Consider the following 12500-nt stretch of genomic DNA (forward strand, 5'->3'; position numbering starts at 1 on the left):
ATGTGAATGTTAACTATAGATGTTGTTACATCTATTAACGTTAACAGTAGATGTGAATGCTGACTATAGATCTCTTCCCTATCGCCCTGTATCCTCCCGGGCCCCAGGGGGCGCCCCCGGTCCCAGGCGGTCCTACCTGAGGGCGACGGGGCGCAGGTGCCCCCGTTGAGGCAGTAGTCCCGGCACTGGTCCACCTCGCAGCGCTCGCCGCCGTAGTTGGGCTGGCAGTGGCACTTGGGCTGCCGGCGGGCGTTCAGGAAGCAGCTGCCGCCGTGCAGACACTGCACCGCACACGGGCCACTGGGGGGCGCTGTGGACCAGACACACGCCTCACAATCTGCCTTGAGCCTGTGTTTTTCTGTTTGTGTGTGTGTGTGTGTGTGTGTGTGTGTGTGTGTGTGTGTGCGCGCGTGCGCGTGTGTGGTTGTGTTTTTGTGTGTATATATGTGTGTGTGTGTGTGTGTGTGTGTGTGTGTGTGTGTGTGTGTGTGGTTGTGTGTGTATGTGAATGTATGATTGTATGTGGTTGTGTGTGTGTGAGTGTGTGGTGTATGGAGTTAGATTCATGCCAAAACCCCGCACACACGCAAAACGAGTTTTGGTCACGCATAACGATTCACACGCACACAAAACGTGTTTTACTCACGCAAAATGATTCACACACACGCTCAGTGTGGTTTGCAAATACAAAACATCATTCACAAACTAAAGCATTTTGCTTCAGAAACAAATACAGTATGTTTTACACAAAGTACAAAAAAAAATCCTTCAAGTACACAAAACAATTCTACAAGTGGAACACGAAAGCTGCGCGTGGATCGGAATGCATTTGCGCACGGATCGGATTGCATTTGCGTACGGAACAGCAAGGCGGAAAATTAGTGCCAAAAGTCACGTGACAAATAAATGTCCTGTTATTCACACTACACAACAGCAGGTGGCGGTGTTGAGTCAGTTTAAGGCCGCCAGGACGATCTTTTTTCTCCCCAAAATCTTTATTTGATGCCAAAACAGAGTGGCGACACTTCCATTGGACTCCGTTGTAGCGCCTACTTCCGGGGTATGGAGCCCCGAATACTTCTGAGGTAAATTGATTAAATAGCTACCTCTTTTGAATCGTCAACTGTCAAAGGGGCGGCAAGTCGCATAGTATGGAGTTGAATCCACGTTTGGCCGGCATCAAATAAAGATTTTGGGGAGAAAAAAGATCGTCCTGGCGGCCTTAAACTGACTCAACACCGCCACCTGCTGTTGTGTAGTGTGAATAACAGGACATTTATTTGTCACGTGACTTTTGGCACAAATTTTCCGCCTTGCTGTTCCGTACGCAAATGCAATCCGATCCGTGCGCAAATGCATTCCGATCCACGCGCAGCTTTCGTGTTCCGTACTTGTAGAATTGTTTTGTGTACTTGAAGGATTTTTTTTTGTACTTTGTGTAAAACATACTGTATTTGTTTCTGAAGCAAAATGCTTTAGTTTGTGAATGATGTTTTGTATTTGCAAACCACACTGAGCGTGTGTGTGAATCATTTTGCGTGAGTAAAACACGTTTTGTGTGCGTGTGAATCGTTATGCGTGAGCAAAACACGTTTTGCGTGTGTGCGGGGTTTTGGCATGAATCTAACTCCATAGTGGTTGTGTATGTATATATGCGTGTGTGTGTGCGTGCACATGTGTGCGCGCATGCCCGTGTGCGTATGTACGTGTTTGTGCTTGTGTGTGTGTATATGTGTGCGCGCATGCCTGCGTCTTAGCGTAGGTATGCGTGTGTGTATACGCCCTGTGTGCGCGCATGTATGTGCGTTTATGAATGTGTGTGTGTGTGTACGTGAGTGCGTGCGTGTGAATGTGTGTGTAGAGGTGTGTGTGTGCGTCCCTACGTACCCAGTGGGGACAGGGTGGGCGGGGGCAGCTCCACACAGGTGCCGTTGTCCAGCGTGCGTCCGTTGGGGCAGACGCAGACCGGGCCGCTCGGGCTCAGCAGGCACAGCCACTCACACTTCTTCCTGTCGCAGGGGTTAGGCACTGGGGGGGGGGGGGGGGGGGGGGCGCGGGGGGGGGGCATGTACTCAGTGACCGGTATCATCACAAGCAGTGTCATGTTGTCATTGACCCCTGCTGCTATTTACTGATCACGCAGAAAAGAAAGAAATGTAGTGCCATGCATAAGAGCGATGAGGACCACGCGTTTTTTGAGGACCGACCGACCGACCATTCATAGTGTACCTTCAAGCTGGTAACAGCTTTTAGCTTTCTAACCCAAGAGGTAGGCCCACAACATCTGCAGCAGTACAGAACACCCTGTGTTTAAGTGCACCCTGTGTTTAAGGTAAAGGTGTGGTTAAGGGTGCACTCACACTAGGCCATCTGGCCGTGGCCGTGTGGCCGTTTTCACACCTAACCGTGCTCAAATGGCCCCATTGTTCTCTGGCCTGCACTCACACTAGGCCATCTGGCCATGGCCGTTGGCCGTCGCAGCTGTGGCCTGGCCACGGTTAAAATCACAACATCCTTACAGGGACACAAATCAAATTGCTGTGCTATACTCCAATAATACAAATCACTACAAAAAACAATTGTCTTTTTCATCTAATTTATTTTCAGAACTTCTGCCGCTAAGCTGTCGAGTGGCCGTGACGTCTAATTTGACTACAAAAACTGACTTTATGAACCTGGCCCCATGACGTGGCCCTCACATCTTTAAGAAAAAAGTAAAATAGTCTGGCTTAATCCAGGGCCCCTTGTACCCCTGAACCCCTGTGCTGCAGCTAGGTGAGCCTGTGCGGTAATTTGCGTCTGATCACAAGGCTCTGTAAGGCTGTGTGGTGGGGGGGGAGGGGGGACTCACAGTCAGGCTGCTTGTAGCGGTGGAACAGCACCAGGTCGGTGGCGTGGTTGATGCCCATGGTCAGGTTCTCCACCGCGCCACGCCCAAACTTGTTGACCCGGAACACGTGGTTGTCGAAGGAGGTGACGCCATAGATGTAGTCCTCGAAGACGTCGATGCTGAACGGGTGGTAAAGATCTGTGTGTGTGTGAGTGTGAGTGTGTGTGTGTGTGTGTGGGGGGGGCATATCAGAAGAACATCAACAACTTTCCAAGCACGTGTACATATTACCATGTATCAATGTCACCCATTCACCCGGTGCACACAATAACAAACATGACAATCCAGCCGGGCGTCACACTGACACCACCGTGACATCACGCTGACATCACAGTGACATCACGCTGATATCACAGTGAAATCCCGGTGACATTAAGATGACATCATGGCGGCTTCACGGTGATGTCACGCTGACATCAAAGAGACTCAATCAATGGGATTGTGTGTGTCTCGTCACTCAACGGTGACATCACCGTGACATCACGGGGAGTGTGTGTGTGTGTGGTCACTCAACGGTGACATCACCGTGACATCAAGGGGAGTGTGTGGTCACTGAACGGTGACATCACAGTGACATCACGGGGAGTGTGTGTGTGTGTGGTCACTCAACGGTTCTTGATGCCCGACACGGCGACCACGGGGTCGCTGCCGTTCAGCCGCACGCTGCCGATGATGGACAGCTTGGCGTCGGCCCAGTAGAGGCGCTCGTTGAAGTAGTCGACCGCCAGACCTGGAGGATACAGGGACAGGCTCCACTTTAACACAGGGGCCGCTTAAACACAGGGGCAACTTAGGGTGCACTCACACTAGGCCATCTGGCCGTGGCCGTGGCCGTTTTAGCACCTAACCGTGCTCAAATCTGCCAGTGTGAGTGTGGCCAGTCTGGCCAGGCCAGGCCAATTTGGCCACTTGGGAGAGGTGTGCTGCTACGGCACGGGCCGCTACAGTACAGATGCTAATGAGCCGACACGCGCACACGCACGGCTACGCAACCTGAGCTGGATGACGTATAGTCAATGCGACGACCACGGACATAATAAAGGCGACGAGCCTTCTTTCCCATTAAACGGTAAACATCGCGTCAAGCGGTTCAACTGTTGGTGTGTTCTCTGTGTTGTTGTCCATTGTTGTTAAAACTCTGACTGGCGGCAGACTTTATTATGGTCCATGCAGCGGACGCTTGGTGATGACGTGTTACGACGTGATGACGTAGGTACAAGAGCCTTCCGTGGCCAGGCCACAGCTGCGACGGCCAACTGCCATGGCCAGATGGCCTAGTGTGAGTGCAGGCCAGAGAACAATGGGGCCATTTGAGCACGGTTAGGTGTGAAAACGGCCACACGGCCACGGCCAGATGGCCTAGTGTGAGTGCACCCTTAACCACACCTTTACCTTAAACACAGGGTGCACTTAAATACAGCTTAACCTTAAACATAGGGTCCACTTTAACACAGGGTGCACTTAAACACACCTTAAACTTAAACATAGGGTCCACTTTAACACAGGGTGCACTTATTCACAACGGACAGGGTACCACGTAAACACACTAGCGAGGGTTACACTGATAAACCCTAGTTGGGGTTCCACTAGACAAGGTTCCACTTAACCCCGGACAGACCATTCCCGGCTGCAGCAGATGAGCGAGAGAGAGAGGTGTTTACCGGTGGGCCACTGGATGATGTGTTCCACTAAAGTCTCCCTCATGGTGCCGTCCATGCCAGCCGTCTCGATCTTGGGGTGGTTGCCCCAGTCTGCCCAGTACATCTTCCTACAGAACGCGTCAACGATAATGGATCAGTCCGTTCCCGTACTCAAGCCCCTCGCAAGAGGCTTCTAGAGTCACACACACACACACACACACGCACGCACGCACGCACGCACGCACGCCCACACACACACGCATACATGCGCACACACCCACACGCATACATGCGCACACCCACACACACATACGCACCCACACACTGACACCCACACCCACACACTTACACACCCACACGCACACACATCCACATCCACACACTAACACCCATACTCACACACACACACACACACACAGATACACACTCACGCACACACACCCAGACCCACACGCATACACACACACAAACACCCTAGTAAAAAAACGCACACACACACACACACACGTACCCAGACACACACACACACTCACCCCCGGGGCGGGTCCACCACGATGGCGTAGGGCTCGTCGATCATGCCCGAGATGAGGGTCTTGCGGTGGCGCCCCCCGCTGATCTGAGCCACCTCGATGACGTCCCGGCCCGAGTCCGTCCAGTACAGGTTCCCCGCCACCCAGTCCACGGCGATGCCCCGCGGCATCTGCAGGTCCGGGATCTGGGGGACCAGAGACCGGGTTAGAGGGGGCTCCGTGGGCGGGCCGGACCGACGGGGCCGTACCATGGGGGGTGACTCCCCTAACTGCAGATGTGGATGCCAGCTATAGACGATTTTATGCATTTTAATGTTAACTAAATGTGACGTGAAATCAAACTGTATGTTAAACCATTATAATCACGGTGGAAATGTTAATTTGAGCGTCGTTGACAGGTGAAGTTGGATATAACATTATTTTTGAATCCTATCGTTAAAGTACTTTACATATCTTTATATATATATATATATATATATTTATCTAAATTAATTGAATCATAAAATACTATCATATTACTAGTTGAAATGACATTGAAAACAAGCCCGAAAAGTGAACTTTGAATTCCCCCTGTCCATCTCGCCTCCGTTTACAGGGGTCACACAGAGGTCATGGGAGAGGTCACTCCGTGGTCAAACCGAGGTCACAAGAGGTCACAGCGAGGTCACAACAAAGTAACACAGAGGTCAAACCGAGGTCACAGCGAGGTCACACTGACATCACAGCGAGGTCACAGGAGGTCGAAGGAGATGTCACAGCGAGGACAGACCGAGGTAACACAGAGGTCACACCGAGGTCACACCGAGGACAGACCGAGGTCACAGCAATGTCACCCCGAGGTCACACCGACATCACAGCGAGGTCAAAGGAGGTCAAGGGAGAGGTCACACAGCAGTCACACAGCGGTCACACAGAGGTCATCCCGAGGTCACAGCGAGGTCGCGGGCAGACCCACCTCCAGACTGCTGACCCGGGCGTCTCCCTGGCGGTTGTTGTTGGGCGAGGAGAGCGAGGGCAGGTCGTAGGAGGAGATGCGGCCCGTGTGCCAGTTGGTCCAGTAGATGCGGTTGGTTTTCACGAACACGTCCATGGCGTCGATGCGGACGTTGGCGTCGCCCTCGAAGGCAAGCTCGTAGCGCCAGATGGGCATCCCCGGGTCCAGACTGCGGATCTCGTTGTCGTTGCCGATGTAGAGCACCTGTCTCGGAGCTGCGAGTGGGAGGAGGGAAGTGATTTAAGAAACATTTTGTCCCCGTCTCTGTCAGCTTTATTTTATTTTATTTATATTTTTTATATTATATGGTAATGGCAGTAGAGTGCAAAGAATGTGTTTCTTTGTGTGTGTGTGTGACACTACTAACATGACATGGGGAATAACACGAGGACTAAGATTGGGACTAACATGGGGAATAAGATTGGGACTAACATGGGGAATAACCTGAGGACTAAGATTGGGACTAACATGGGGAATAACCTGAGGACTAAGATTGGGACTAACATGGGGAATAACCTGAGGACTAAGATTGGGACTAACATGGGGAATAACCTGAGGACTAAGATTGGGACTAACATGGGGAATAACCTGAGGACTAAGATTGGGACTAACATGGGGAATAACCTGAGGACTAAGATTGGGACTAACATGGGGAATAACCTGAGGACTAAGATTGGGACTAACATGGGGAATAAGATTGGGACTAACATGGGGAATAACCTGAGGACTAAGATTGGGACTAACATGGGGAATAAGATTGGGACTAACATGGGGAATAAGATTGGGACTAACATGGGGAATAACATGCCGACTCACCATCGGCCTTGCAGGTCTCGTTGATCCTGGAGAAGTGCTTTTGGCAGCTGCACTTGTACGAGCCCTTGGTGTTGTTGCAGATGTGAGAACACACTCCAAACTGCGCACACTCGTTCTTATCTGCAAACAAAGCACCCCCCCCCCCCAAATGTTTGATTACAACCCTCCACAGCTGGTGTTTCTACTGTCAACACTTTGTAAACAATAAATGTCAGGAATAAAGTTTATACAGAGAAACAGGTGGTGTTTTGCTGCGGAAAGTGTTGCAGATCAGTCTAGCCTGGATTTTGGTGAAGGCCTCTCCCTAAAACAGGACTATACACTCCTTCCAGAAAAACGCGATTATGCGATCGCATAATTCAATGCATAATCAGCAAAAGTCAGCATATTCATACGGGGGCCGCATTTTTACAAATATGCTGCACTTTCACTGCATAAATTGCAGATTTTCACGCAAAATATGTAGGGCTTGCATGATTTCATAATCCCCACATTTTCGTTGGAAAGAAATCACATATATCTTAGCAGAAAGTTTAAAATTGTTGCGTTTACATCACACAAGAGCAGTCATTTCCCCCTGTTGCCATGGGAAAGCAATGAAGTGACGTAATTGCACGATGGGAACGTCATCCTAAAGCTGCATTTTTCGCAAGTTCCCAAATTTTTTCGCAAGTTCCTGCAAATTTTGCAAGTTCCTGCAATTTCATCGCATAAAATTGCATAAATATGCCGCATATTTCATCGAATTTTTTTAAGAAAACGTGCCGCATAATCAAGGATATTTGGCCGCTACTATCACAAAAAAACGCCACATTTTTCTGACTATACTGACTATAGAACGATATATATGGATGGTCCTGGGAGGAGACCGGAGACCTGGGTACAGGAGACCATGTACCCTACTAAGGGGACCAGAGACCCAGGTAACCTGCTAGGGTACCGGAGACCCAGTTAACCTGCTAGGGTACCGGAGAGCCGGATACCCTGCGAGGGGACCGGAGACCCAGTTAACCTGCTAGGGTACCGGAGAGCCGGGTACCCTGCGAGGGTACCGGAGACCCAGTTAACCTGATAGGGTACCGGAGAGCCGGGTACCCTGTGAGGGTACCGGAGACCCAGTTAACCTGATAGGGTACCGGACACCCAGTTAACCTGCTAGGGTACCGGAGACCCAGTTAACCTGATAGGGTACCGGAGGGCCGGGTACCCTGCGAGGGGAACGGAGACCCAGGTAACCTGCTACGGTACCGGAGAGCCGGGTAACAGAGACAGACCCGGGGGGGGGGGAACCTCAGACCCGGGTACCTTGGCATCTGTTGCGCCCGGAGGACTGGAAGCCGGGCTTGCAGGAGCAGTAGGAGTCGGTGCCGTTGACCACGCAGTGGGCCTCGTCCCCGTCGCCACACACGCTCCGGTTGCTGTGGCAGTCGTTCAGAGCCGTGTCTAGAGAGGGACAGACGGGAGCCGTTACAGGACCTCTGTGTACGGTACACACACACACACACACACACACACACACACACACACACACACACACACACACACACACACACACACACACACACACACACACACACACACACACACACACAACCAGAACGTAGACGCTCTGAATCTTAGTTTCTTTGGTATCATGTCATCACGGTGACATCACGGTGACATCAAGGTGACATCACGCTGACATCACGCTGACATCACGATGACATCACCCTTATTTTTTATTTTTTTTAAACATGTTTGTATTCTAAATTTGATTTTTTTTGGTGTGAATACGTAGTTTAGTGAGAAGCATGGGCAGTTGCAAACAGAATATCAACCATTAGTGAGTCACAATATCACAACAGTATGACACAATGTACTCAATGTACACAATAAAAGGCTGTCCACAGCACAACATGGTAACAGGTAAGACGTCGCCAAGGTAATGTAACAAACGGACACCAACGGTAACCAGGTTGACGGAGTCCGGTCCGACCGGGAGAGGCTCACCGAACTTGTTGCAGGAGACCTCGTCGGAGCCGTAGTCCTCACAGTCATTGAAGTAGTTGCATCGCAGCGTGGAGCTGATGCAGCGGCCGTTATCGCACCGGAACTCGTCCTTCTGGCACCGGAGCGTGGCCGGGACGGTGCCTGTACAGGGCACATGGGTGGGGGGGTCCTTAGTGGAGGGGGGGGCTCCCCGTAGAGCAGTGGTTCTCAAACTTTTTCTACTGGTGTACCATTAAGATATTTCTTCAGCTGAGTACCCCCTTCAGCGGCACGAAAATCATTTTGGGAGAAATAAATAATCTAATAAAAAATATAAAAAAATTAAATTATGAATGTGCGTTCTATTTGGCACTGTTAACATGACATCACATGACACATAACATCAAAAGGGTGCAAATACTCACAATTTAGTGAGAAACACGGGCCTGTCTTAACTATTTTTTATTTGAGTACCCCCTGCAGTACTCCAAAGTGCCCCTAGGGGTGGGTGCACCCCCATTTGAGAACCAACGCCTTAGAGGGGCCAGGAGGTCGAGTCCAAGTCTCGTTGCTTCTCTCGTGGTGAGACACATTGACATTGCGATCCACGTTTTCTGTGTCCATCGTACTGAACCTGTGCTGGACCTGGGACCTACCTGGCGTTATCCACCCATCTACCATTCACTGGCCAACGCTGGAGCTGAACTGAACTCTCAGACACACACTGACAGGAAACAGCTGCTGCTCATTATTTACCATTATTTAGTGGATGTGTTATTTGGTATTATGTGGTATTTTGACCATAATAATAATAATTATAATAATAACTTAAATTTATTTTGCGCCTTTCAAGGTACCCAAGGTTGCTTAACAAGAGTGGGAATGGGGGGGGGGGAAATGGGATGTGAAGTGGTAGTTTATTACCACTTCACATCTCTTCAGACACCGCAGTCGGTGGACGTTCAGAGACCAGTCCTGATCTCCCACCGTGACCGGCAGCCCCCCCCCCCACTGTTTGTTATACGGTCAGACCCCCAGAGTCCCACCCCCGGACTCACCGCATTTCAGCTCGTCGCTGTTGTCGCCGCAGTTGTTGACGCCGTCGCATCTCTTCTCCATCGGCAGGCACACGCGGTCGTTATGGCAACGCAGCTGCCGCATGGGTGGGCACTGGAATTTAGCTGGGGGGGGGGGGGGGGGGGAAACACAGACGCGTCAATGGAGCGGGAAAAAACGTCTCAGAACCCAGAGTTTTACATCTGAAAAGAGTCTTCATACACTCGACGCCCTTCGGGGGGAGAGAGGGGCTGGGACAGAGTGCAACGGCAGCTGTCAACAATGCCCCACAGCTCGCCAAAGAACTCCGGCTCTACTATGAGCCTTTGAAGCAGATCTGGAGAACATTAGTACTGGAGGGTCATTTACATTTATATTTACGGCGTTAAGCAGACGCCTTTATCCAAAGCGACTTACAATAAGTACATTTGTCAGAATATATAAGGATACATATGAAACATAATGACAGATAATGACAGTGTCTTCGGAGGTCCCGGTACGACGCACATCCGAGGCTGAATAAAGAGCGGTCTTATGCCTCCCAGCTCTCTCCTCTCTCTCCTCATCATCATCAGCCCTCGTTCTCCTCCCCTAAAGCGGACGGGGAGCGGGTCCTGTCCCGGTCTGGTACTGGTCTGGTACTGGTCTGATACTGGTCTGATTCAGTTCTGGTTCAGTTCTGGTTCAGTTCTGGTACCGGTCTGGTCCCGGTCTGGTCCCGGTCTGATACCGGTCTGGTCCCGGTCTGGTACTGGTCTGGTCCCGGTCTGGTCCCGGTCTGGTCCCGGTCTGGTGCTGGTCTGGTACTGGTCCGATACTGGTACGGTCCCGGTCTGGTCCCGGTCTGGTACGGTCCCGGTCTGGTCCCGGTCTGGTACCGGTCTGGTTCTGTTCTGGTACTGGTCTGGTACTGGTCTGGTCCCGGTCTGGTCCCGGTCTGGTCCCGGTCTGGTCCCGGTCTGGTCCCGGTCTGATCCCGGTCTGGTCCCGGTCTGGTCACGGTCTACTCACCACACTCCTCGGGGTTCTCGTCAGAGTTGTCCCCGCAGTCGTCCTCTCCGTCGCAGCGCCAGCTCAGCGGCTTGCACAGGGTGTTGTTACACTGGAACTCATCCAGGGGGCAGCGGCGGCCCGCTGAGGAAGGACCCCACAGAGGCGGGTTAGAGGGTAGGCCCAGCCCATCGGCCGAGAGGTGACAGCGTGGGGATCACGGAGGATTGTTTAGGGAGCGGATGGGGGGAGGGGGATGTGTCTTACCGATGTTGTCGCATTTCTGCTCGTCGCTGGAGTCCATGCAGTCGGGGTCGGTGTCACAGCGCCAGCGGATGGGGATGCAGTGACCGCTCCGGCACTGGAACTGGTCGCTGTCGCACCGCACCACACAGTTGTGCTGGGAACGCCAGGAAATCAGTTTTACAAGTTTACATTTAGCATAAAATAGGCTTTGGGACATTCATGACCCTCCCTTGCCCAACCTGATCATACATACTGAAATAAATAATGATACAAAATTAGCCACAATACAAAATGGATGAATTCAGGACAATTATAATACAGAAAAAATATACACAAATAATAATGAAGTATTGTGATTAGAGCCATAAACGCTGGTCGTTATCGCTAGTCTCAAATGCTAGTCTTAAACACTAGTCTTTACGCTAGTCCTAATACTAGCCATAAATGCTAGTCTTTAACGCTAGTATTAAACACTTGGCTTAAACTCTAGTCTTAACGCTAGTCTTAAAAACGAATCTTAACGCTAGCATTAAACACTTGTCCTAAACGCTAGTCTTAAACGCTCGTCTTAAACGCTTGTCTTCAACGCTAGTCTTAAACACAAGTCGTAACGATAATCTTAACGCTAGACTTAAACGCTAATCTTGACACTAGTCTTAAACACAAATCTCAACGCTATTTTAAACACTAGTCTTAAGACTAGTGTTAAACACTCGTCTTAAACGCTAGTCTTAACACTAGTCATAAACACTCGTCTTAACAGCTAGTCTTAAACGCTAGTCTTGGCACTAATCTTAATCTAAGAAGAAGCCTGTGTACTCAGCAGGGGGGGGGGGGGGGGGTATTTTACCTCGTCCGAGCCGTCGGCGCAGTCGTGGTCGCCGTCGCACTTCCAGCGGCCGGCGATGCAGCGGCCGTTGCTGCAGGAGAACTCGCTCTCCGAGCACGGCCGTGGCACTGGGAGGGGGCGGAGCACAATGGGGAAGGGGCGTGGTTAGGGGCGGAGTTATCCAGAGAGGAGGGGAGGGGAGTAGGAGGCGGAGTGGGGTTGGAGTGGGGGGGGGCCGAGAGCAGCAGGGCAGGATGCTCCAGAAAAAAGGTCCAATCAGAAGGACGGAAACGTTCACCGAGAAAAGTGGGAAGACGTAAAAGGCGCGTTTCAGAGGACTGACGGACGGATTCAGAGGTCGACGAGGCATGAGGGGAGAACACAGAGGACAGAGGAACCAGGGAGGGACCAGGGAGGGGTCAGAGAGGACAGAGGGACCAGGGAGGGACCAGGGAGGGGTCAGAGAGGACAGAGGAACCAGGGAGGGACCAGGGAGGGGTCAGAGAGGACAGAGGGACCAGGGAGGGACCAGGGAGGGGTC

The 12500-nt window shown here is 51.3% G+C and overlaps 1 protein-coding gene across 1 annotated transcript in view; it reads right to left on the reverse strand.

Moving 5' to 3' along the window:
* LOC132470957 (low-density lipoprotein receptor-related protein 1-like) overlaps positions 1-12500 on the reverse strand; it is a 75721-nt gene that overhangs the window by 2285 nt on the left and 60936 nt on the right. Inside the window, 14 exon segments of the mRNA XM_060069920.1 lie at positions 137-310; positions 1888-2028; positions 2852-3028; positions 3501-3620; positions 4552-4658; positions 5064-5245; positions 6016-6269; positions 6871-6990; positions 8176-8313; positions 8860-9000; positions 9897-10019; positions 10906-11028; positions 11152-11284; positions 11981-12087. Coding sequence (XP_059925903.1) covers positions 137-310; positions 1888-2028; positions 2852-3028; positions 3501-3620; positions 4552-4658; positions 5064-5245; positions 6016-6269; positions 6871-6990; positions 8176-8313; positions 8860-9000; positions 9897-10019; positions 10906-11028; positions 11152-11284; positions 11981-12087 — 2040 coding nt within the window.

This window comes from Gadus macrocephalus, chromosome 13 (genome assembly GCF_031168955.1).
Source record: "Gadus macrocephalus chromosome 13, ASM3116895v1".
NCBI lineage: Eukaryota > Metazoa > Chordata > Actinopteri > Gadiformes > Gadidae > Gadus > Gadus macrocephalus.